At 44.3% G+C, this 24,668-nt stretch overlaps 1 protein-coding gene across 1 annotated transcript in view; it reads right to left on the bottom strand.

Annotated features, from left to right (window-relative positions):
* vwa8 (von Willebrand factor A domain containing 8) overlaps positions 1–24,668 on the bottom strand; it is a 458,807-nt gene that overhangs the window by 427,255 nt on the left and 6,884 nt on the right. The window contains exon 2 of the mRNA XM_086006090.1: positions 22,254–22,331. Within this exon, the coding sequence (XP_085862216.1) occupies positions 22,254–22,331 (78 nt within the window). The remainder of the gene's footprint in view (positions 1–22,253; positions 22,332–24,668) is intronic.

Genomic DNA, 24,668 nt, shown 5'->3' on the forward strand with positions numbered 1-24,668 from the left:
AACATCTGCAGTATTTTGCTATCGCACAGTACAGTTGTCTGCTGGGAAATAAGGCACACAAGCACATGCTCAGACTGCAGAAAGCAAGTTATTCAAGTCCAAGCCCAGGATTTTGGGAGAGACTTCACGTAAAAACTCTAATGAATTATGTCATATTTTTGTACATTTATGCTTTGTTTAAATCTTTATTCTGGACAAAGAAATTTTAGTTACGGAGGGAAAAAATGGACGTATAAAAATTTCAGAAAGCATCTTGAATGACTTTTGGGAACATGGTGGCTAGATGACGCAATTACAGTGATGAATTTACATCGGCAAAACCCATTCGAAATATGGACAGAGGAATTTATAACAGGAATAAGTCGACAAAAAGTGTGACACATCATCAAGTCTAGTTATGCAGACGCACGGTTTTTAATTTTATTATAGATAGATGGCTAACACTAAATATATACATATCCAGTCCCCAATTTAAAGTCATACATGCTGTCCTTATTATGATATAAATAGTCGTTACATTTTATATTATTCATAGTTAGACAGACAACAATAGTATGCTGAAGTGAATGGAAGAGTGACGGTCTTAGAGCTGCAGCGTTGTGCCAGTGTGGAGACAAGATGTGAGCGGCAACCTCGGCGGGATGAACAGGAGAACCCCAGGAACGTGCTAGACTTGCATAGTCATCAATGCACCCATATAATATGAATTTCTGCTCCCTCCTTTGTTGGCAATGTCATCCTCAGGTACAAGGGATACATTACTATTTATTTATAGTTAAATAGTATAACTGACACTGTGTGAAGCAAATAAGTCTCTCTCTCTTAAGCAGTCCCTCGGAACCGAGGATAACTTGCTTCCACGCTAAAAATTAGTTCTCAGATGACTGATGAGTCCAATGCGGGACCTACAGTCTCTGTCACAGGTGGGGCAGACGGTGGTTGAAGGGGCAGGTGGGTGGGGTGCTTGGGTTGACATGTGCTCCTTCCGCTTGCTCCTGGTGAAGAGACTCAAGGTATTTGGCGCCTTCCCGGATGCTTCTCCTCCACTTTGTACGGTCTTGGGCCAGGGATTCTCAGGTGTCGGTGGGGATGTTGCACTTTTTCAAGGCGGCTTTGAGGGTGTCGTTGATGCGTTTCCTCTGACCACCTGGGGCTCTCTTGCCGTGTCGGAGCTCCGAGTAGAGCGCTTGTTTTGGGAGTCTCGTATTGGGCATGCGGACAATGTGGCCCGTCCATCGGAGCTGATCGAGCGTGGTCAAAGCTTCGATGCTGGGGATATTGGCTTGAGCGAGAACACGGACGTTGGTGCGCCTATCCTGCCAGTGGATTTGCAGGATCTTGCGGAGGCAGCGTTGGTGGTACCTCTCCAGTGCTTTGAGGTGCCTGCTGTACATGGTCCATGTCTCCGAGGCATACAGGAAGGCGGGTATTACTACTGCTCTGTAGACCATGAGCTTGGTGCCGGGTTTGAGGTCCTGGTCTTCAAACACTCTCTTCCTCAAGCGACCGAAGGTTGCACTGGCACACTGAAGGCAGTGTTGAACTTCTTCATCAATGTCTGCACTTGTTGACAGTAGGCTCCCGAGGTATGAAAAGTGGTCCACGCTGTCCAAGGCCTCGTCGTGGATTTTGATCATCGGGGGGCAGTACTGTGTGGCGGGGGCAGGTTGGTAGAGGACCTTTGTCTTACGGTTGTTTAGTGTAAGGCCCATGCTCTCGTACGCTTTGGTGAAGGTGTTGACGATGGTTTGGAGTTCGACCTCTAAGTGAGCGCAGACGTAAGCATCGTCTGCATACTGTAATTCGACGGCAGAGGAAGGGACGACCTTGGATCTGGACTGGAGGTGACGGAGGTTGAACAGTTTCCCGTTTGTTCTGTAAATTAGCTCCACTCCAGCAAATAAGCTCAGCTGCTTTCTGCCTTGGACTTTCCAGTACAGCTGGAGGAGGTTGAAACACAAAACTGAGGTGCTACAGCGCTATCGCTGGCAGGAGGGTATAATTACAGCGTGACAAGTTTACAGAAGCAATTCCCATTATAAATGTGGACAGAGGAATTTATAATGAGAAAGGTTGGCACAAAGGTGTGACAACAGGAAGGAATCAGGAATGTGTGCAAACCTAATAGTTTTAATACATTATATAGATGGTTGGGTCTACAGTCTACTCCTGGTAATTCCAAATAAGAGAGGTACCAACGACATAGGTAGGACAAAGAAAGAGGTTCTGCTGATGGAGTAGGAGCAGCTAGGGGCTAAATTAAAAAGCAGAACCACAAAGGTAATAATCTCTGGATTACTACCTGAGCCATGTGCAAATTGGCATAGGGTAAATAAGATCAGAGAGATGTGGCTCAAAGATTGGTGTGGGAGAAATGGGTTTCGATTCCTGGGGCACTGGCACCAGCACTGGGATGAGGGAGCTGTTCCGTTGGGACGGGCTTCAGTTGAATCAGGCTGGGACCAGAGTCCTGGTGAATCGAATAACTAGGGCTGTAGATAGGGCTTTAAACTAAATACTGGGGGATTGGGGGGGGGGGGGGGGGGGAGGAGGGATATGCTGAGTGGAAATTTAAAAAGTCAAAGAAAAATGAAAAGGAAAAAGTGCAGGGTAGCGATAGGGGTAATGATAACCAGAGTGTGACAGGAAGGGACAGAGCGTATACACATAAGAGTGCATCAGAAAGTGGGGTCAGAGTAGGGAAAAATGGTAAAAAGACAACATTAAAAGCTCTATATCTGAACGCACGCAGCATTCATAACAAGATAGATGAGTTGAAAGCACAAATAGAAATAAATGAGTATGATCTGATGGCCATTACAGAGACGTGGTTGCAAGGTGACCAAGGCTGGGAACTGAATATTAAGGGGTATTTGCCATTTCGTAAGGATAGGCAGAAAGGAAAAGGAGGTGGTGTAGCTCTGTTAATAAGGGATGAGATCAATGCAGTAATGAGAAATTATATTGGCCCAGAAGATCAAGACACAGAATCAGTTTGGGTGGAGATAAGAAATAATAATGGTAAGAAGTCACTGGTGGGCGTGGTCTACAGGCCCCCAAACAGTAGCCACACTGCAGGACAGAGTATAAATCAAGAAATAATAGAGGCTTGTAAGAAAGGTATGGCTATAATCATGGGCGATTTTAATCTTCATATTGATTGGACAAAGCAAATTGGCAAAGGTAGACTTGAGGAAGAGTTCTTAGAGTGTATACGAGATGGTTTCTTGGAACAATATGTTGTGGAACCAACCAGGGAGAAGACTATTTTAGATCTGGTAATATGTAACAAGGCTGGATTAATTAATGATCTCGAAGTGAAGGATCCTCTTGGGAAGAGTGATCATAGCATGGTAGAATTTCAAATTCAGTTTGAGGGTGAGAAAGCTCGGTCTCAAACTAGTGCCCTGAACTTAAACCAAGATAATTACAAAGGTATGAAGGCAGACTTGGTTAAAGTGGACTGGAAAAATATATTACAGGGTAAGACTGTAGAAAAGCAGTGGCAAACATTTAAGGAGATATTTCATAACTCTCAGCAAAGATATATTCCAGTGAGAAAGAAAGACTCTAAGAGAAGGATGAACCATCCGTGGCTAACTAAGGAAGTAAAGGATGGGATCAAATTGAAACTAAAGCATACAATGTTGCGAAGAATAGTGAAAGGCCAGAGGATTGGGAAATTTTTAAAAACCAGCAAAGGACGACTAAAAAAATGATAAAGAGAGAGAAGATAGCTTATGAGAGTAAGCTAGCAAGAAATATAAAAATAGACAGTAAGAGCTTCTACAGGTACAGGAAACTCTTTGGTATCCGGCACCGATGGGACCGGGATGGTGCCGGTTGATTAAAAATTCCGGATGACGGAGAGGGTTATCTACGCTTCTCTCCCCTTTCTAGTCGTTGGCATATCTCGATTTTCTGTTTTAAAGTTACCACTCTCTTCCTTTTGCTTGGACCAACTTTTGGGAATTCCATAATGCAAGATGGGGGAGATAATTCATGATAAAGATGGAGAGACACACAGAAAAATGGCGGATCGGAAGAGACTACCGACAGCACGGGAGAGTCAGATTCCTGTTATTGAGGTGTTCGGACTTCCGACAGCGCCAAGAAGCTGAGTAGTGGCAGTTTGGCGAACAACCCCCACTGACTAACTCGGCCACTGCGGGAGACTCGGACTCGGCAACATTTCCGGTTACTGAGGTGTTGTTTTCGGAGTATGAATTTTGACGATTAATAGAGAATTCTGGATATTTAGGTGCCGTTTAAACGAGAGTTTCCTGTATATAAAAAGGAAGAGAGTAGCTAAAGTAAACATTGGTCCCCTAGAGGATAAGTCTGGGGAATTAAGAATCAGAAATGGCAGAGACTTTGAACAAATATTTTGTATCGGTCTTCACGGTAGAAGACACTAAAAGCATCCCAATACTGGATAATCAAGGGGCTATTGGGGTGGGGGGAGATCTTAAAACAATCACTATCACTAGAGAGAAAGTACTAGGCAAACTAATGGGACTAAAGGAGGACAAGTCCCCTGGACCCGATGGCCTGCATCCTAGAGTCTTAAAAGAGGTGGCTGCAGAGGTAGTGGATGCATTGGCTGTAATGTACCAAAATTCCCTGGATTCTGGAGAGGTCCCAGTGGACTGGAAAACCACAAATGTAACGCCGATATTTAAGAAAGGAGGGAGACAGAAAGCAGGCAACTATCGACCAGTTAGCCTAACATCTGTCATTGGGAAAATGCTGGAGTCCATCATTAAGGAAGTGGTAGCAGGACATTTAGAAAATCATAATATAGTCAAGCAGAGTCAGCGTGGTTTTAGGAAAGGGAAATCACGTTCAACAAATTTGCTGGAATTCTTTGAGGATGTAACGAGCCGGGTGGATAAAGGGGAACCAGTAGATGTCGTGTATTTGGATTTCCAGAAGGCATTCGATAAGGTGCATAGTGGTTAGCACTGTTGCCTCACAGCGCCAGGGACCCGGGTTCAAATCCGGCCTCGGGTGACTGTCTGTGTGGAGTTTGCGTGGGTTTTCTCCGGGTGCTCCGGTTTCCTCCCACAGTCCAAAGATGTGCGGGTTAGGTTGATTGGCCATGATAAAAATTGGCCCTTAGTGTTAGGGGGGATTAAATATGTGGGGTTACGGGGATAGGGCTTGGGTGGGATGGCTGTCAGTGTAGGGACCGGGTGCTAGGGTTTGGATGATCAGCCATGATCTCGTTGAATGGCGGAGCAGGCTCGAGGGGCCGAATGGCCTACTCCTGCTCCTAGTTTCTATGTTTCTAAAAGGTTACTACACAAGATAAGAGCTCACGGGGTTGGGGGTAATATATTAGCATGGTTAGAGGATTGGCTAACTAACAGAAAACAGAGAGTTGGGATAAATGGGTCATTTTCAGGTTGGCAAACTGTAACTAGTGGGGTGCCGCACGGATCAGTGCTAGGGCCTCAACTATTTACAATCTATATTAATGACTTGGATGAAGGGGCTGAGTGTAATGTAGCCAAATTTGCTGATGATACAAAGATAGGTGGGAAAGCAAATTGTGTGGAGGACGCAAAGAATCTCCAAAGGGATATAGACAGGCTAAGTGAGTGGGCAAAAATCTGGCAGATGGAGTTTAATGTGGGAAAATGTGAGGTTATCCACTTTGGTAGGAAAAATAAAAAAGCAAATTATTATTTAAATGGGGAGAGATTACAAAATGCTGAGCTACAGAGGGATCTGGGGGTCCTTGTACATGAATCACAAAAAGTTAGCATGCAGATACAGCAAGTAATTAGGAAGGCAAATGGAATGTTGGCCTTTATTGCAAAGGGAATGGAGTATAAAAGTAGGGAAGTCTTGTTACAACTGTACAGGGTGTTGGTGAGACCACACCTGGAGTACTGCGGACAGTTTTGGTCTCCTTATTTAAGGAAGGATGTACTTGCATTGGAGGCAGTTCAGAGAAGGTTCACGAGGTTGATTCCGGAGATGAAGGGGTTGTCTTATGAAGAAAGGTTGAGCAGGTTGGGCCGATACTCATTGGAGTTTAGAAGAATGAGAGGGGATCTTATTGAAACATATAAGATTCTGAAGGGGCTCGACAGGGTAGATGCAGAGAGGATGTTTCCCCTCGTGGGGGAATCTAGAACTAGGGGCATAATTTCAGAATAAGGGGGCACCCTTTTAAATCGGAAATGAGGAGATATTTCTTCTCTTCCCGGGTCGTGAATCTTTGGAATTCTCTTCCCCAGAGAGCTGTGGAGGCTGGGTCATTGAAGATATTTAAGGTGGAGATAGACAGATTTTTGAAAGGTAAGGGAGTCAAGGGTTATGGGGAGCGGGCAGGGAAGTGGAGTTGAGGCCAAGATCAGATCAGGGAACAGGCTCGAGGGGCCAAATGACCTACTCCTGCTCCTATGTCTTATGTAAAGTAGGGTCACATCTAGGCAATAGTGACCATAATATAATACGTTTTAAGATAATAATTGAGAAGGACATAAGAATGACAAAGACATAGAAACATAGAAGATAGGAGCAGGAGTAGGAGTAGGCCATTCGGCCCCTCGAGCCTGCTCCGCCATTCAATGCAATCATGGCTGATCATCCAAATTCAATACCCGGTCCCTGCTTTCTCCCCATACCCCTTGATCCCTTTAACCTTAAAAAATATATCTAACTCCTTCTTGAATATATTTAATGTATTGGCCTCTACTGCCTTCTGTGGTAGAAAATTCCACAGGTTCACTACTCTCTGGGTGAAGAAATTCCTCCTCATTTCTGTCCTAAATGGCCTACCCCTTATCCTTAGACTGTGACCCCTGGTTCTGGACTCCCCGACCATCGGGAACATCCTTCCTGCATCTAGTCTGTCCAGTCCTGTCAGAATTTTATAAGTTTCAATGAGATCCCCTCTCATTCTTCTAAACTCCAGCGAGTATAAGCCCAATCGACCCAATCTCTCCTCATACGTCATTCCTGCCATCCCAGGTATCAGCCTGGTGAATCTTCGCTGAACTCCTTCCATGGCAAGAACATCCTTCCTCAGATAAGGCGACCAAAACTGCACACAATACTGAAGATGAAATTAATTTATCAAGGAACATAAAACAAAATAGTAAAATATTTTACAGGCACATAAATGAAAAAAGGAAGTTCGGGATGGGAATAGGGCCACTAAGGGGTGGAGAGGATAATACCACAGGCAGCAATAGAGAGATGGCAGAGATATTAAATAATTACTTTGCTTCAGTATTTACCAGGGAGATAGAACAGGTGGAGATGACATCGGATGATGAGATTAGTAATGAGTTAACTACATTTAAAATAAAACGAGGAGATATACCAAATAAACTAATGAAATTCAAAGGATAAAACCCTGGTCCGGACGGATTACATCCGCACATTTTAAAATAATCTAGGGAAAAAATAGCAGAGGCATTACTGCACACATTTCTCCACTTCACCTGAAGAAGGAGCAGCGCTCTGAAAGCTTGTGATTTCAAATAAAGCTGTTGGACTATAACCTGGTGTTGTGTAACTTCTTACATTTGTCCACCCCAGTCCAACTCCGGCATCTCCACACCATGCACATATTTAGTAATTTGTTAGAAAAAAGTGCAGTGCCAGAGGACTGGCAGACAGCTAACATAATACCGATATTTATGAAGGGAGATAGAACATGTCCAGGGAACTATAGGCCAGTCAGCTTAACATCAGTAGTAGGAAAAATAATGGAATCCCTACTAAAGGAGAAACTAGAAGAACATCTAGAAACGAAAAATATAATAATAAATAGTCAGCATGGATTTCAAAAGGGAAAGTCTTGCTTCACCAACCTAATTGATTTTTTGAAGAGGTAACAGAGAGAGTAGACAAGGGTAATGCAGTAGGTGTAATTTATCTAGATTTTCAAAAGGCCTTCGATAAAGTACCACATAATAAACTAATGAATAAGGTCAGGGAATGCAGAGTCAGGGGACAAGTAGCAGAATGGATTGCTAGCTGACTTCAACACAGAAGGCAGACAGTAGGGGTAAAGGGTAGCTATTCACAGTGGCAGAAGGTGGGAAGTGGTGTTCCACAAGGATCAGTGCTGGGACCACTGCTGTTCACAATTTATATTAACAATTTAAACTTTGGAATCAATAACACAATTTCTAAATTTGCGGACGACACCAAATTGGGGTGCAGAGCCAATACTGAGGAGGACTGCAACAAATTACAAGACGACATTAATAAACTTGCAGAATGGGCATAATAATTGGCAAATGAAATTCAACACAGATAAATGTGAGGTCTTACAGTTTGGTAAGAAAAATAGAGAGGTCACATATTAGTTGGAAAGTAATCATCTAAATGGGGTAGAGGAACAAAGGGATCTCGGAGTACAAATACACAAATCACTAAAAGTTGCGACACAGGTTAACAAGGCCATTAAAAAAAAGCAAACCAAGCACTAGGGTTTATTTCTAGAGGGATAGAATTGAAAAGTAGGGAGGTTATGCTAAACCTGTATCGAACCTTGGTTAGACCACACTTAAAGTACTGCGTACAGTTCTGGTCGCCATATTATAAAAAGGATATAGAGTCACAGGAGAGGGTGCAGAGAAGATTTACACGGATGATACCAGAAATGCGAGGGTATACCGATCAGGAAAGGATGAACAGGCTGGGTCTCTTCTCTCTTGAAAAAACAAGGCTGAGGGGTGACCTAATAGAGGTCTTTAAAATCATGAGAGGTTTTGATAGAGTAGATACATAGAGAGTGTTTCCACATGTGGGGAAGAGCAAAACTAGAGGCCATCAATATAAGGTAGTGACCAAGAAATCCAATAGGGAATTCAGGAGAAACTTCTTTACCCAGAGCGTGCTGAGAATGTGGAACTCGCTACCACAGGGAGTGGTTGAAGTGAATAGTATCGATGCATTTAAGGGGTGGGGCAGGGCGGTTAGATTAGCATATGAGGGAGAAGGGAAGAGAGGGTTATGCTGATAGAGTTAGATGAGGAGGCTTGTGTGGAGCATAAACACCGGCATAGACTGGTTGAGTCAAATGGCCTGTTACTGTGTTGTATATCCTATGTACAGGAAACTTTGTGTTATCCGGAGGCTAACTGTCCGGAATGCTCGAGCCACCGGCAAAAATCAGGAGCCGTTTTCGTTAGTTTTTTTTTTCTTCTCGTTGCTTTTTTCCTCAACAGTCAAGCTCTGCAAGGTCTGCTGAAGCTGTTGCTAAGCTACAGAGACGCTTGGACTATTTAGAAGCAAGCAACAGGGTTTGTTGACAGATACGGAGCTCAAAAGCTTCCGTATCTTTCAAGATTAGCGCTGGAGTGTCCGGCAGTTTTGAGGGAACGGCAACAGCTCGGTCCCGTCGGTGCCGGATAGCACAAAGTTTCCTGTAATGTAATTCTATGTAAATAGCTTTGGCATCTGGAAAAATTTAAATTTATCCAACAATAAGCAAGGTAGGAATTTAGATAATCTGAATTAAGAAAATTGGGTTAAGAGTTGACCGTATGTTTCTAATAATGTACAAAATATCTGGAGGGAACTGGGTTCGAAATTTGTTTTTCTATTTGGCCCACAAGCTTCAGTTCAAACATTGTTCTATAGTTTTCTCATGGATTACCCGGAGAGTGAGGAACTCATCCAGTACCATCACAGGGCAGCTCTCCACAACAATGATCCAAGAAGGACAGCGAGGCTACAACTGGCAGGGGGTAGTGCTTGAAGAGAACACAAGGGCAAAAAGAAATCAACTTCAGAACTGGCTAAGTCAGTATTTACCCAACACAGACAATTTGGTTAGGAGCTCAACAAATCACTTTGGACTTTAGTTAAACTCTGACGCAATACTTTTACGTTATTGGTCTATAACTCGGTGTGTATTTACATAAGCAAAGAGCTAAGAAGCACTCACTTTCAAAACAAAGCTCAGTCTCTGATGATGCGGTTCAATCCCAGCTCTCTGATAATGTAACAGCACGACTGTCCCAATTGTTCGCTATTGCTGTTCACAATCACTACACTAACCCATTCCCAGCTTGTGTTCTTGCTCATGATCACTATTCACTGGCACTGCCCGCAGTTTGCACTCCTGCTCACAATCACCATCTACTGCTTGAAGTACATGCACTTCGATACTGAGTAAGGATCAGATCAACGCTGCAAATTCTCCCTCTGCACCCCACCCCACCGTGACTCTCTCAAGTCACATAGCTGATACTTGTTATTCACCTTCACTTATGAAGAATGGTCAATGAGCTGAGCTCCATGAAACTATACTTGAACGAGAGTTATCACTTTCAGCATGCAGCAGGAAAATGAGAAAATTAAAAGGGAGTCACCTCGACCTACTTTTGGCTTTTATCTTCATTTCCTTCTGCTCGCAACAAGTTAACATCAAAGTTACTTTAAACCAATCACATAACTTTTGGCCCATATAATTTAGTGGTTCAATGTCCACTGACTCGACAACATTAGTGAACTATCAGGATACACAATTACAAAGTACACAGTAAACCCAACCTTAAGACCATCAGTCCCTAAAAGCCAAGTTTCTATCATAAAACAAGACTGCTTTGATCATAAATTAACAAAATATTAACATTGGTGGCAGCTTAAATAATAAATGAATTGTTTTTCTAACAAACAACAATGCACTAACAGATTGTGTTCTGTAGAAGACTGCAGACGTCATTGCAAAAGGAAAGCAAACAACATTTGTGGGATTTAGATCATTGCCTGGTCAGATGATGTATGTAGAATGCATTCCGTACAAGCTGGCTACAAGCAGCATGACATATTACCAAAATATTATATTACCAAAATAATCAAACTGTATCAATAACCTGTCCAATTTTATATTACCAAAATAACCAACCTGCAATTATCAACCCAACGTTATTTTAGTAAAATAATCAGTGGCACAACCTAATGTTAAGTGCTATGAAACAAACTTTCTGTACACATCACGGGGAAGGGTGGGTGGGGGCAACGCATTACATCCGTTACATACAAGAAACCTTTGCCTCATCAGTCTGGACCATTCAATGAACCATTTAGTCCTTTAATGGCCACAATGGAGATTACAACCGGTTTACAAGATGAAAATGTATCGATACAACCAATGACTTGCATTTATATAGCACCTTTAACATAGCAAAACGCCCCAAGGCGCTTCACAGGAGCACTGACACCGAGCCACATAATTATTTGAAGGGGACAAAATTGGCAGGATCTGGGGAAAGAGCGGGAGAGTGGGACTGAGTGGATTGCTCTTCGAAAGAGCCGGCGCAGACTCGATGGGCCGAATGGCCTTCTTCCGTGCTGTACTATTCTATGATTCTGTAATTCTATGATTTTATAAGGAGTTATTAGGACAGGTGACCAAAAGCTTGGCCAAAGTGGTAGGTTTGAAGGAGGAGAGAGAGATGGCGTGGCGGAGAGGTTTAAGGAGGGAGTTCAAGAGCTTAGGAGACACCAACATGCATTTATCTAGCACCTTTAATGTAGGGAAATGTCATACAGTATTTCACAGAATCATACCCAAAGATTGACACTGAAGAAAGATACACGGACACTAAATAGGATATACTGGGAGAGGGAACTAAAAGCTTAATCAAAGATAGGCGTTCAAAATGATGCAGGGTCTTGATAGAACAAATAAGGAGAAACTGTTTCCACTGGAGGACACAGATTTAAGTTAACTGGCAAAAGAACTAGAGGGGAGGTGAGGAGTTTTTTTATATGATCTGGAATGCCCCAAATGATTCTATGAAATATGTTCTAGAAATTCATTGCCTTTACTACACACGAGCTGTTCTGCTTCTCCCAGTCTATGTGAAAATTAAAATCTCCCCATTTCACTGCTGTGGCAGGGGTAGAAACCTCCTGAAGTCTGCTACTAACCCCCTCACTGTTTACTACATTCCCAAGCTTTGTGTCATCTGCAAACTTTGAAATTATGCCCCCTACACCCAAGTCCAGGTCATTAATATACATCAAAAAGAGCAGTGGTCCCAACACCGACCCGTGGGGAACACCACTGTATACTTCCCACCAGTCTGAGAAACAACTGTTCACCACTATTCTCTGCTTTGTCTCTCAGCCACTTTGGTATCCATGCAGCCACTGCCTCTTTAATCTCGTGGGCTTCAATTTTGCTAATAAGCCTATTATGTGGCTCTTTATCAAACGTCTTCTGAAAGTCCATATACCAAACATCAACTGCATTACCCTCAACCACTCTCTCCGTTACTTCATCAAAGAACTCAATCAAGATTTGCCTTCAACAAATCGGCGCTAGCTGTCATTTATTAACCCACGTTCTTCCAAGTGACAATTCATTTTGTCCCGATTATAGTCTGTAGTTTTCCCACCACTGACGTTAGGCTGATTGGTCTGTAGTTACCTGGTTTATCGCTCTCCCTTTTTTGAGCAGAGGTGCAGCATTTGCAATCCTCCAGTCCTCTGGTACGACTCCCATTGTCAAGGAAGTTGAAAGATTGTGACCAGAGCCCTCTGCTATTTCCACCCTTACTTCCCTCAGTAACCTAGGCTACATCTCATCTGAACCGGGTGAGTTTTCTACTTTGAGCGCTTCGAACCTTTAAAGTGCCTCCTCTTTATCTATTTCTATCCTATCCAATTTCTCCACCCCCTCCTCCTTTACTGCTACATTGACAGCATCTTCTTCTTTAGTGGTGAAGACAGATGAAAAGTACTCATTTTGTACCTCAGCCACACCCACTGCCTCTACAAGAAGATTTCCTTTTTGGTCCTTAATCAGCTCCACCCTTCCTCTGACTATACTTTTACTCTTTATATGTTTATAAAATAATTTAATGTCCCATTTTATGTTACCTGCTAACCTTTCTTCATACACTCGCTTTGTCCCTTCTGATTTCCTTTTTCAGTTCTCCTTTGCACTCTCTGTATTCTGCTCGATTCTCTACTGTATTTATGGACCTGACATTTATCATAAGCTGAAATAGCAACAGGAAGTGCTGGAAACACTCAGCAGGTCAGGCAGCATCGAGGAGAGAGAAACAGAGTCAACGTTGCGGGTCAAACCCTTCGTCAGACTGGAAAAGGTTCGGGAGGAGAGATTTTTAAGCAGGGGCAGGGAGGAGGGGAGGAAAGAACAAAGGGAAGGTCTGTGATAGGATGGAAGGCGGGAGAGATTGACTGACAAAGGGGATGATGGTGCGAGGCAAAAGCAGAGGTAATGGGACAAGTTAAGAAACAAAAGATGGATCCAGATGATGTGTGGGTGATGATGGCAGCAACATTAACAGCAATCATGTGAGGAAACAAGAGAGAAAAAAAGAACGAACTACAGGGGCCAATTTATAGTCCAGAAAGCTGTAAAGTGCCTAATCAAAAGATGAGGTGCTGTTCCTCGAGTCTATGATAAAATTGACCCTTAGTGTTAGAGGGATTAAATACGGGGATAGGGTGGGATATGTGTTGGTGTAGGGGTTACGGGGATCGGGTGGGATATGTGTCGGTGCAGGCTCGATGGGCCGAAATGGCCTCTATCTGCACTGTGGGGTTTCTGTGATTCTGTGATTTACGTTGAGCTTCGTTGGAACAATGTAAGAGGCTGAGGACGGAGAGATCAGAGTGAGAGTGGAGCGGAGAATTAAAGTGACAGGCTTAAAGTGAAGCTCGGGGTCACACTTGCGGACGGAACGGAAGTATTCTGCAAAGCGGTCACCCAATCTGCTTTTGGTCTCCCCAATGTAGAGGAGACCGCATCGTGAGCAGCGAATACAGTATACTAGATTGCAAGAAGTACAAGTAAATCGCTGTTTCACCTGGAAGGAGTGTTTGGGGCCCTGGACGTGGGAAGGGAGGAGGTAAAAGGGCAGGTGGTGCATCTCCTGCGCTTGCATGGGAAGGTGCCGGGCGAAGGGGAAAGGGTGATAGAGGAGTGGACCAAGGTGTCGCGGAGGGAGCGGTCCCTTTGGAATGCTGAAAGGGGACCGGGGGGGGGGGGGGGGGGGAAGGGGAAGATGTGTTTGATGGTGGGATCACGCTGGAGGTGGCAGAAATGGCGCAGGATGATCCGTTGAATGTGGAGGCTGGTGGGGTGAAAGGTGAGGACAAGGGGAACTCTATCGTGTTACTGGGAGGGAGGGGAAGTGGAACGGACACGGTCGAGGGCCATGTCAACCACGGTAGAGGGGAATCCTCGGTTGAGGAAAAGGAAGACATACCGGAAGCACTAGTATGGAAGGTGGCATCGTCAGAACAGATGTGATGGAGACGGAGAGACTAGTTTCATTTAATTTAATCACAATTTCTTTACTCATCCAGGGAGCTCTAGCTTTGGATGCCCTTCCTTTCCCCCTCATAGGAATGTGTCTGGTACGTACCTGAACTATCTCCTCTTTGAAGGCCACCCATTGCTCATATACTGTTTAACCTGATGATCTTTGATTCCATTCCATCTGGGCCAGATCCCCTTTCATCTCACTGAAATTAGCCTTCCTCCAGTTGGATATCTTCAACTTTGATTGTTCCTTGTCCTTTTTCATAACTACACTAAACCTAATCATGAGACCGTATTTTCCGATCCCTACGGGTGTGTATGGGCTGTATACACACCCGTAGGGACATCGGAAATGCCGGTTTCAGGCATGCGAAGCGCATGCGCTGAAAACCAGCACTTCCGATCTGTGAAGAATCCTCTTGACAGATTGGACGCCTGCCCTGGAGAAGGGCCTCTGCAGGGGGAGCGTTCCGCTTTCTGCAGAACCTCTGCCCACTGAAATCACTTAAAAATCTTACGCCTGGTAAAAGCAGCGTACGGCTTGCTTTTACCAGCATAAGAGTTTAAAAAGTTTAAAAAAAAAAAAATTCACTCATTTATAATTTTAAAATACTTTTAAAAAAGGTAATTGATTTTTAGCCCCGTAAAAAACTTTAATTATTTTTTTCAAATAATTAAATTTTTGTTTAAAATATTTAATTTAATGTAATTTTAACTCATTTTAAAAATGTGATGGTTTTTTAAAAATTTATTTAATGTTTTGATGTTTTTTTTCCAGTGATCCCCATTAATACTTTTGACAGGTTTATGTCAAAAGTATGAAGGGGGATTCCCTTCTCCCATTGGCTCGCCTAGCCCACGTGATCCCAGGGACGCTTGCGAACCGCATGCACCCCTGGGATACCTGGGCCTTGCGCATTTCGACTGTGGAGAGGCCCAGGAGCGGAAATGGCCGCACCTCGGGAGCCCTCAGGTAAGGGCATAGATTTTTTTCCGATAGAAGGCATCCGCACGCAGGAAGCTTCCGATTGGAAATTACGGGCCATGATTTTTTTGTAGCACAAAAGGAAGCCATTCGGCCCATCACATCTACGCCAGCTCTCTGAAAGAATTGTCCCATTCCTCTGCTCTTTTCTCATAGCCTCTTTAAAAAAAAGTTTTCAAATACTTTTCCACTTCCCTTTTAAAAGCTGTTATCGATTCTGCTTCCACCACTGTTTCTGGTCGGCATTCTGTGCCCTAACAAATTTCTGCGCAAAACAGTTTCTACTAACCATTTTCTTTACTCTTTCAGTGGTGACCTTAAATTGATGCCTTCTCGTTACTGACTGACTGACCAGTGGAAATAGTTTGTTCAGATTTATATCATCAAAATCCCTCATAATTTTGAACACCTTTATGAGATCTCCACTTAACCTTCTTCATTCTAATAAAAAAACAGTTTCTCCGGTCTGTCTTCATACTAAAGCCTTTCATTGCTCATCAAATCAAATCAAATCAACTTTTATTGTCATTGTTAGTGCACAAGTGCAGTACAACGAAATGTAGGCTTGCGGCTCCCGAGAGTGTACATTTAGATTAAGACATTTAAACATTCAACATACATTTGGCTTGTAATACATTAACATAAATATAACCATAATAAAGTGCATTGGCAGATGTGCAGGCTTTAGAGTTTATTTGTAGAGTTCAGTAGGATGACAGCCCTGGGAAAGAAGCTGTTCCTAAATCTGGTCGTACGGGTGCGAATGCATCTGTAGCGTCTCCCAGATGGCAGGAGGGTGAACAGACTGTGGCTGGGGTGGGTAGGGTCTTTGATGATGGACCGTGACCTCCGTAAACAGCGTTTCTGGTAGATGTTCTCTATGGTCGGTAGCTACAGCTGCCATACCATACTGTGATACAGTTCGTCAGGATGCTCTCTATTGTGCAGCGGTAAAAGTTAGAGAGGATCAGGGGTGACAGGTTACATCCCTTCAGCCTCCTTAGGAAATATAGGCGCTGCTGGGCCTTCTTCACCAGAGAGGAGGTATTGCGGGACCAGGAGAGGTCTTCCGTGATGTGGACTCCGAGGAACTTAAAGCTGTCCACCCTTTCCACCACAGCCCCATTGATGTGGATGGGGGTGTGACTTCCGCCTTTACTTCCTGAAGTCCACAATGATTTCTTTGGTTTTCTTGATGTTAAGGGCCAGGTTGTTATCGGCGCACCACTTCACGAGATGCTGGACCTCTTCCCTGTAGGCTGACTCATCGTTGTTGGTGATCTGGCCTACTACCGTGGTATCATCCGCAAACTTGATGATGGTGTTGGAACCATGAACAGCCACACAGTCGTGGGTGAAGAGGGAGTAGAGGAGGGGGCTCAGCACACATCCTTGTGGGGCCCCCGTGTTCAGGGTCGGGGGGGGGGGGGGGGGAAGGTGTGGTTACCTAATTTGACAGACTGGGGTCTGTTTGTTAGGAAGTCCAGGGTCCAGTTGCAGAGGGAAGTGTTCAGGCCAAGAGTTTGGAGTTTGGTGGCCAGCTTGTTGGGGACGATAGTGTTAAATGCTGAGCTGTAGTCTATGAACAGCATTCTGATGTAGGTCTCCTTACCATCTAAGTGATTCAATGCCGAGTGTAGAGCAGTTGTGATTGCATCCTCCGTTGATCTGTTTGCACGATAGGCAAACTGGTGTTGGTCAAGAGAGGCGGGAACACTGGCTTTGATGTGAGCCAGGACCAGTCTCTCGAAACACTTCATTATGATGGGTGTGAGTGCGACAGGTCGATAGTCGTTCAGGCACGTCACAGCCGTTTGCTTTGGCACAGGAATAATGGTAGCGGTCTTGAAGCATGTAGGGACTACTGCCTGGGCCAATGACAGATTGAAGATGGCGGTGAAGACATCAGCCAGCTGATCAGCACATTCCTTGAGTACCCGTCCAGGGATGCTATCCGGTCCAGCAGCCTTTCGTGTGTTCACTCCGCGTAGAACACCCCTTACGTCGGAGGTCGGCAGAGTGAGCACCTGGTCTTCCGGGGGTGGCAAGGCTTTGGTAGCCGGCTCCCTGTTGTCCCTGTCGAAGCGAGCGTAGAAGTTGTTAAGCTCCTCCGGAAGGGAGGCATCGCTAACCGGGGGGCTGGTGTTTTTGCCCTTGTAGTCAGTGATGGACTGGGTGCCTTGCCACATGCGCCGGGGGTCCGAGTTGTTGTGGAAATGATCCTCTATCCGCAGTGTCTGTTTCCTTTTGGCAGTCCTGATACCCTTTTTTAGGTTGGTCCTAGCTGCACTGTAAGCCGCCGCGTCGCCAGATTTAAATGCTGTGTCGCGTGCTTTCAACAGTGAGCGGACCTCTCCGTTCATCCAGGGTTTCTGGTTGGGGTATGTCCTGATATTTTTATGGGTCGTGACGACCTCGACGCAGCTGTTAATGTAGAATAGCACTGTGGATGCGTATTCCTCGATGTCATTATGGGCAAACATGCCCCAATCAGTGCGTTCGAAGCAATCCTGAAGCCCCTCTGGCCATACTTTCACTGCTCTCACTGATGTTCTCCCTCTTTTGATGAGCGGTTTGTATGCCGGGGCTAGAAACAGGGAGAGGTGGTCAGACTTCCCAAGGTGGGGGCAGGGAATGGCCTTATAAGCGTCTACAATGCTCGTGTAGACTTGATCCAGTGTGTTCTCCCCTCTTGTGGGGCAGGAAACATTCTGGTGGAATTTCGGTAGTACAGTTTTAAGGTTTATGTGATTGAAGTCCCCCGCGACGATAAAAGCTCCGTCTGGGTGCGCAGTTTGTTGTTCGCTGATGGCCCTGTAGAGGTCCTTCAGTGCTAGTTTGGCATTAGCGTGTGGTGGGATGTAGACCGCAGTGATGATAAAGCCTTTCATTGCTCATATCATCTCTTCTGCACTTTCTCCATGGCCTTAACATCCTTCCTATAGTAGGCCATCCAAAATGGGACACAATATTCTAACTGATGCCTAAACAATGATTTGTAGTGGTTTGTCATGATCTCTTTGCTCTTGGACTCAATGAAAGCCAGAATCCCAGATACTTTCATTGTAAACAGCTTTATCAACTTGTCTTTCCATTTTTAAAGATTTGGGTTCCTAAACCCCTTCGTGCTCCTCCACTCCTTTGAAAGTTTTACAATTGACTGTATAAGTTCTTCATGATTCTTCCTCCCAAAAATTATCACCTCATATTTCTAGACATTAAATATCAATTGACATATACCTCCCCAATCTACGTCCTCCTTATGTCCCTTACAGTCCTCTTCTCAGTTAGCCAAACTCCCGAGATAGCTATCAGGCAATAGGTTACAAAATAATGCACTCCTTTTTACACAGCAGCCTTTACCCTAAGACAGCTAAAAGATGTGAAGCTTAACATTTTCTGTAATACAAATTTGAATGAACAGGGCTACAGTGGGGAACAGTCTATTCCAGGATTTGCCTTTCGCTTCACAAAAAAAGCAACAAACCTGAGGATTGGGAGCAGTTTAAGATTCAGCAAAGGAGGACAATGGGATTGATTAAGAGGGGGGAAAATAGAGTGAGAGTAAGCTTGCAGGGAACATAAAAACTGACTGTAAAAGCTTTTATAGATATGTGAAGAGAAAAAGATTGGTGAAGTCAAGCGTAGGTCCCTTGCAGTCAGAATCAGGGGAATTTATAATGGGGAACAAAGAAATGGCGGACCAATTAAATACATATTTTGGTTCTGTCTTCACAAAGGAGGACACAAATAACCTCCCAGAGATGTCGGGGAACATAGGGTATAATGAGAGGGAGGAACTGAAAGAAATCAGTATTTGTAGGGAAATGGTGTTGGGGAAATTGATGGGATTAAAGGCCGATAAATCCCCAGGGCCTGATAATCTACATCCTAGGGTACTTAAGGAAGTGGCCCTAGAGATAGTAGATGCATTACTAGTCATCTTCCAGAATTCGCTAGACTCTGGAACAGTACCCATGGATTGGAGGGTAGCTAATGTTACCCCACTATTCAAAAAAGGTGGCAGAGAAAAAACGGGGAATTATATACCAGTGAGCCTGACATCGGTAGTGGGGAAAATGCTAGAGTCCATTATAAAGGATGTAATAGCAGAACACTTGGAGAACAGTGACAGGATCGGACAAAGTCAACATGGATTTACGAAAGGTAAATCGTGCTTAACTAATCTACTGGAATTTTTTGAGGATGTAACTGGTAAAATAGATAAGGGAGAACCAGTGGATGTGGTGTATTTGGACTTTCAGAAAGCTTTCGATAAGGTCCCACATAAGAGACTAGCGTGCAAAGTTAAGGCACATGGGATTGGAGGCAAGGTATTGACTTGGATAGAGAACTGGTTGGCAGACAGAAAGCAAAGAGTCGGAATTAACGGGTCGTTCTCCAAGTGGCAGGCAGTGACTAGTGGGGTACCGCAGGGATCGGTCCTAGGACTCCAGCTATTCACAATATATATTAATGATCTAGACGAGGGAATTGGATATAATACGTATCTCAAAATTTGCAGAGGACACAAAGCTGGGTGGGAGAGTGTGCTGTGAGGAGGATGCCCAGAAACTCCAGTATGATTTAGATAGGTTGGGTGATTGGGCAGATGCATGGCAGATGCAGTATAATGTGGATAAATGCGAGGTTATCCACTTTGGTGGTAAAAACAGGAAGGCAGATTATTGTCTGAATGGCAATAGATTGGGAGAAGGGGAAGTGCAACGAGACCTGGGTGTCCTTGTGCACCAGTCGCTGAAGGTAAGCATGCAGGTGCAGCAGGTGGTTAAGAAGGCAAATGGTATGTTGGCCTTCGTAGCGAGAGGATTCGAGTACAGGAACAAGGATGTCTTGCTACAGTTGTACAAGGCCTTGGTGAGACCACATCTTGAGTATTGTGTGCAGTTTTGGTTGCCCTATCTGAGGAAGGGTGTTCTTGCCATGGAGGGGGTGCAGCGAAGATTCACCAGGCTGATACCTGGGATGGCAGGAATGACGTACGAGGAGAGATTGGGTCGATTGGGCTTGTACTCGCTGGAGTTTAGAAGAATGAGAGGGGATCTCATTGAAACTTATAAAATTCTGTCAGGACTAGACAGATTAGATGCAGGAAGGATGTTCCCGATGGCCGGGGGGGTCCAGAACCAGGGGTCACAGCCTAAGGATAAGGGGTAAGCCATTTAGGACTGAGATGAGGAGGAATTTCTTCACCCAGAGAGTGGTGAACCTGTGGAATTCTCTACCACAGAGGGCAGTGGAGGCCAGTTCATTAAATATATTCAAGGAGTTGGATATATTGCTTAAGGCTAAAGGGATCAAGGGATATGGCGAGAAGGCAGGAACAGGGTACTGAATTTGGATGATCAGCCATGATCTCGTTGAATGGCGGAGTAGGCTCGAGGGGCCGAATGGCCTACTCCTGCTCCTATCTTCTATGTTTCTATGTCTCACAGTGGTACATTTTCTATGGACCAGTACAAGTACGCTAGCCTAGTGGTTATGCAACTGGTAATCCGGAGACCTAGAATTCAAAAACCACCATGGGCTATTTAAGAATTTGAATTCAGATTTTTTAAAATCTGGAAATAAAGAGCTAGTATCAGTAAAAATGACCATGAAGCCATCGGATTGTCATAAAAACCCAGCTGGTTTAATTCATGTCCTTGAGGGAGGGAAACCTGCCATCCTTACCCGGTCTGACCTATATGTGACTCCAGTCGCATGCCAATGTGCTTGACTCTTAACTGACCTCCGAGGTGGCCTAGCAAGCCACTCAGTTGTAGCAAACCGTGAGAAAGAAAAACAAGAATCAAAGCGGATGGACCACTCGGATGCAATCAAAGCATCGAATCAGGTCATAACAAAGGCACACCCAGCATTTATTTTGCGAACGGGGAGGCAGTATAGAGATTAATTCAGTGGATTATCATCTTAGATTGAGGCTTGTGATCAAAGGCCACATTGTGCACGAGGCTGAGAACTGTACGTACACTGTGCACGGCGTACAGTTCACGTTACCCCAACATGAGGGGCCATCCAAACACCAGAGGCAGCGCAGAGGAGAGCAACAAGGCTGAACCTCAGAGAGAAGAGCTGTGAAGACCAACTTGATAAGTGAGGGCTCTTAAGCCACAATGAATCGTCGGGGGTGGGGAGCTTTAAAGAATTATATATAAGACATAATGGAGTACAGAAACTGCTTTGATATGCTAGGGCAGCAGGATAAGGCAGCCCACGTCCAGGGTTGTGAAGCAAAGTCCCTCTCACTAACATCTGAGGACTGGTGCCGAAGTTGAGAGAGATGTACCACAGACTAGTCAAGCAATAGCCTGACATCGTCATGCTCACAGATTCCCACCACCTAGAAGGATAAATGGCAGTTGGAAAGGTTACCTGTAAACATCTGACATGATTCTCTGACTATATAAGCTGTGTCTCTATGCATTTCTCCACTTCACCTGAAGGAGCAGCGCTCCGAAAGCTTGTGATTTCAAATAAAGCTGTTGGGACTATAACCTGGTGTTGTGTGACTTCTTACATTAGAAGGACAAGGGCAGCAGGTGCATGGGAACACCATCACCTAAGTTCCCCTCCAAGTCACACACCATCCCGACTTGAACATATTATCGCCATTCCTTCATCGTCGCTGGGTCAACATCCTGGAACTCCCTACCCTACAGCATTGTGGGATCTACCGCTCCACATGGACTGCAGCAGTTCAAGAAGGTGGCTCACCACCACCTTCTCAAGGGCAACTAAGGATGGGCAATAAATGCAAACCTTCCAAGTGATGCCCACATATGAAAAATTATTCTTTTTAAAAGTCATTATTCACAATCCAAGGAGCAAAATGGTTTAACAATTATTAAGTTATTTTGAACTGAAACCAATTCTTCTTAAAGCCTCCCATACTTCGAGTTATTCATTAGCTTAATAAGCTGAAAAATACTGATAATAATTGAAAGGAGAAAAAAAAGTGTTACTTACTGTGTTTCAAGGGGACCAGTTCAGGATTTTTAGGCTGTTTCAGCTTAAATTGAACATCGCCAATGCTAACTGTGTCACCTACAAATTTAAAAATAGGCAAGGTAAATGCTGACACTTTAAAAAAAAAAAAAATTGCCACTTCAGTCAATTGCCTATGAGTTGAAAAGCATCCCCAGCAAATCTGACTATTTAAAGTAATACAGCTGCAATCGACAATACCTAAATAATACCATTCAGGCTGCAGGCCTTTGTCATGGCACTTCACTTTTCTGAAAGCTTCATACCACATGTCGTCAGTCATTCCATGAGTGGTTTATTTCCAATGGGTCACAGCGGCTGTAAATCATTCGCACATCACCAGCAACAGAACCCCGAAACAGCAACAGAACCCCGAAACAGAACCCTGAAACAGCAACAGAACCCCGAAACAGCACCCTGAAACAGCAACAGAACCCCAAAACAGCACCCCGAAACAGCAACAGAACCCCAAAACAGAACACTGAAACAGCAACAGAACCCCGAAACACCCTGAAACAGCAACAGAACCCCAAAACAGCACCCCGAAACAGCAACAGAACCCTGAAACAGCAACAGAACCCCAAAACAGCAGCAGAACCCCGAAACAGCAACAGAACCCCGAAACAGCAACAGAGCAACAGAACCCCGAAACAGCAACAGAACAGCTGACAAGCTCGAACCCTGACATCGGTATTTCTCTGCAGAATTGTATTTATTTATAAAGTGAAAGTACACTTTTTAATTGAAAACATTAATTGCCAAGATCACATTGAGTTTATCTTTCCTGACAACTCATGCCAACCTCTTCCGTCACCCTATGGATAAAGAAGTCCTTCAAGAAAGAAAGAAATACAGGAAAGACTTCAGGAAAGAAATATAGACAGACAGTAAGGAACTTGCATTTCTGTCATTTTTCATGACCTCAGGACGTCCCAACGCGTACACAGCCAATTAAGTACTTTTGAAGTAAAAACAGAAGATGTTGGAAATACTCAGCAGGTCACCTTTTTATTTCAGATTTCCAGCATCTGCAGTATTTTGCTTTTGTATAAGTACTTTTGAAGTGTAGTCACTATTGTAATGTAGGATCACAGCTCATGTGCCTTCTTATCCTGCTGCCCTAGCACATCAAAGCATTTTCTGAATTCATTTTCTGTACTCCATTATATCCGACACCTCTTTAAGGCGCTTCCCCGCCCCATATATAAACAATGCAAATGTATATTTATACACTCAGGGATATACCTGTTTATACACTGTATGAATAGAACTGCGTTTATGTGCTCAACCATAAATGTATTTTGATGCTTTGGCAACATAAGATGTAACTTATCATGCCAATAAAGCGATTTGAATTGTGAATTGTGTTGCTCCCCTCTCCGTTGCCTCTGATGTCTGGATGACCCTTCCTGTTGCAGTAACTTGAACTGTATGCAGTTCTCAATGTAGCCTTTGATCATTCTTCATTTGCTATTTATTAAAGGGTGATGTCAGGAAGCACTTCTTCACACAAAGGGTGGTGGAAATCTGAAACTCTCACCCTCAAAAACCTGTTGCAGCTGGGGGTCAATTGAAAATTTCAAAACTGAGAGATAGATTTTTATTAGGTAAAGGTATTAAGGGACATGGATCAAAGCTGGATAAATGGAGTTGAAGTGCATATCAGCCATGATCTAATTAAATGGCGAGATATGGCTATTCATCTCATTGCTGTTTGTGGAACCCTGCTGTGAGCAAATTAGGCTGCTGCATTTTCCTACATGATGATGTTGGCTGCAATTCAGAAAGTAATTCATTGGCTATGAAGCACTTTGTAACTTCCTACGGCTGTGAAAAGTGCGATATAAATAAAAATTCTTTCTTTTGTTTTGGAATCTACATGACAGCTATATCAGCTTGTTTCTTTGAAAATCTCTTCCCTACAATTTACCAATGCAGTCAGCTTTCTGAATTGAAGATTGGTGAAGCTTTATATTGTTTTCCTGAACTAAAGTGCAGTATTCAAGGCAAGAGGCTCCATCTTAGTAAGGAGCCACATGGTGATATTTTAACAGACTCTCTAAAGCAGGGGTGTCCAAGCTCTTATGTTCATGGGCCGGAAATAAAATTTAAACTTCATGCATCGTCACCTTTGGGTCTTCTTACCCTAGATTATTTCGGGTCGAGAGGCAACTGGAGGGAAGGGTCAGGAGTGCGGGAGAGGGGGTGTCGGGGGGGGGGGGGGGAGAGAGGGGGTGTCGGGGGGGGGGGAGAGAGGGGGTGTCGGGGGGGGAGAGAGGGGGTGTCGGGGGGGGGAGAGAGGGGGTGTCGGGGGGGGGAGAGAGGGGGTGTCGGGGGGGGGAGAGAGGGGGTGTCGGGGGGGTGGGGAGAGAGGGGGTGTCGGGGGGGGGAGAGAGG

Source organism: Somniosus microcephalus, chromosome 14 (genome assembly GCF_052327205.1).
Source record: "Somniosus microcephalus isolate GS21.2 chromosome 14, FLI_Smic_1.0, whole genome shotgun sequence".
NCBI lineage: Eukaryota > Metazoa > Chordata > Chondrichthyes > Squaliformes > Somniosidae > Somniosus > Somniosus microcephalus.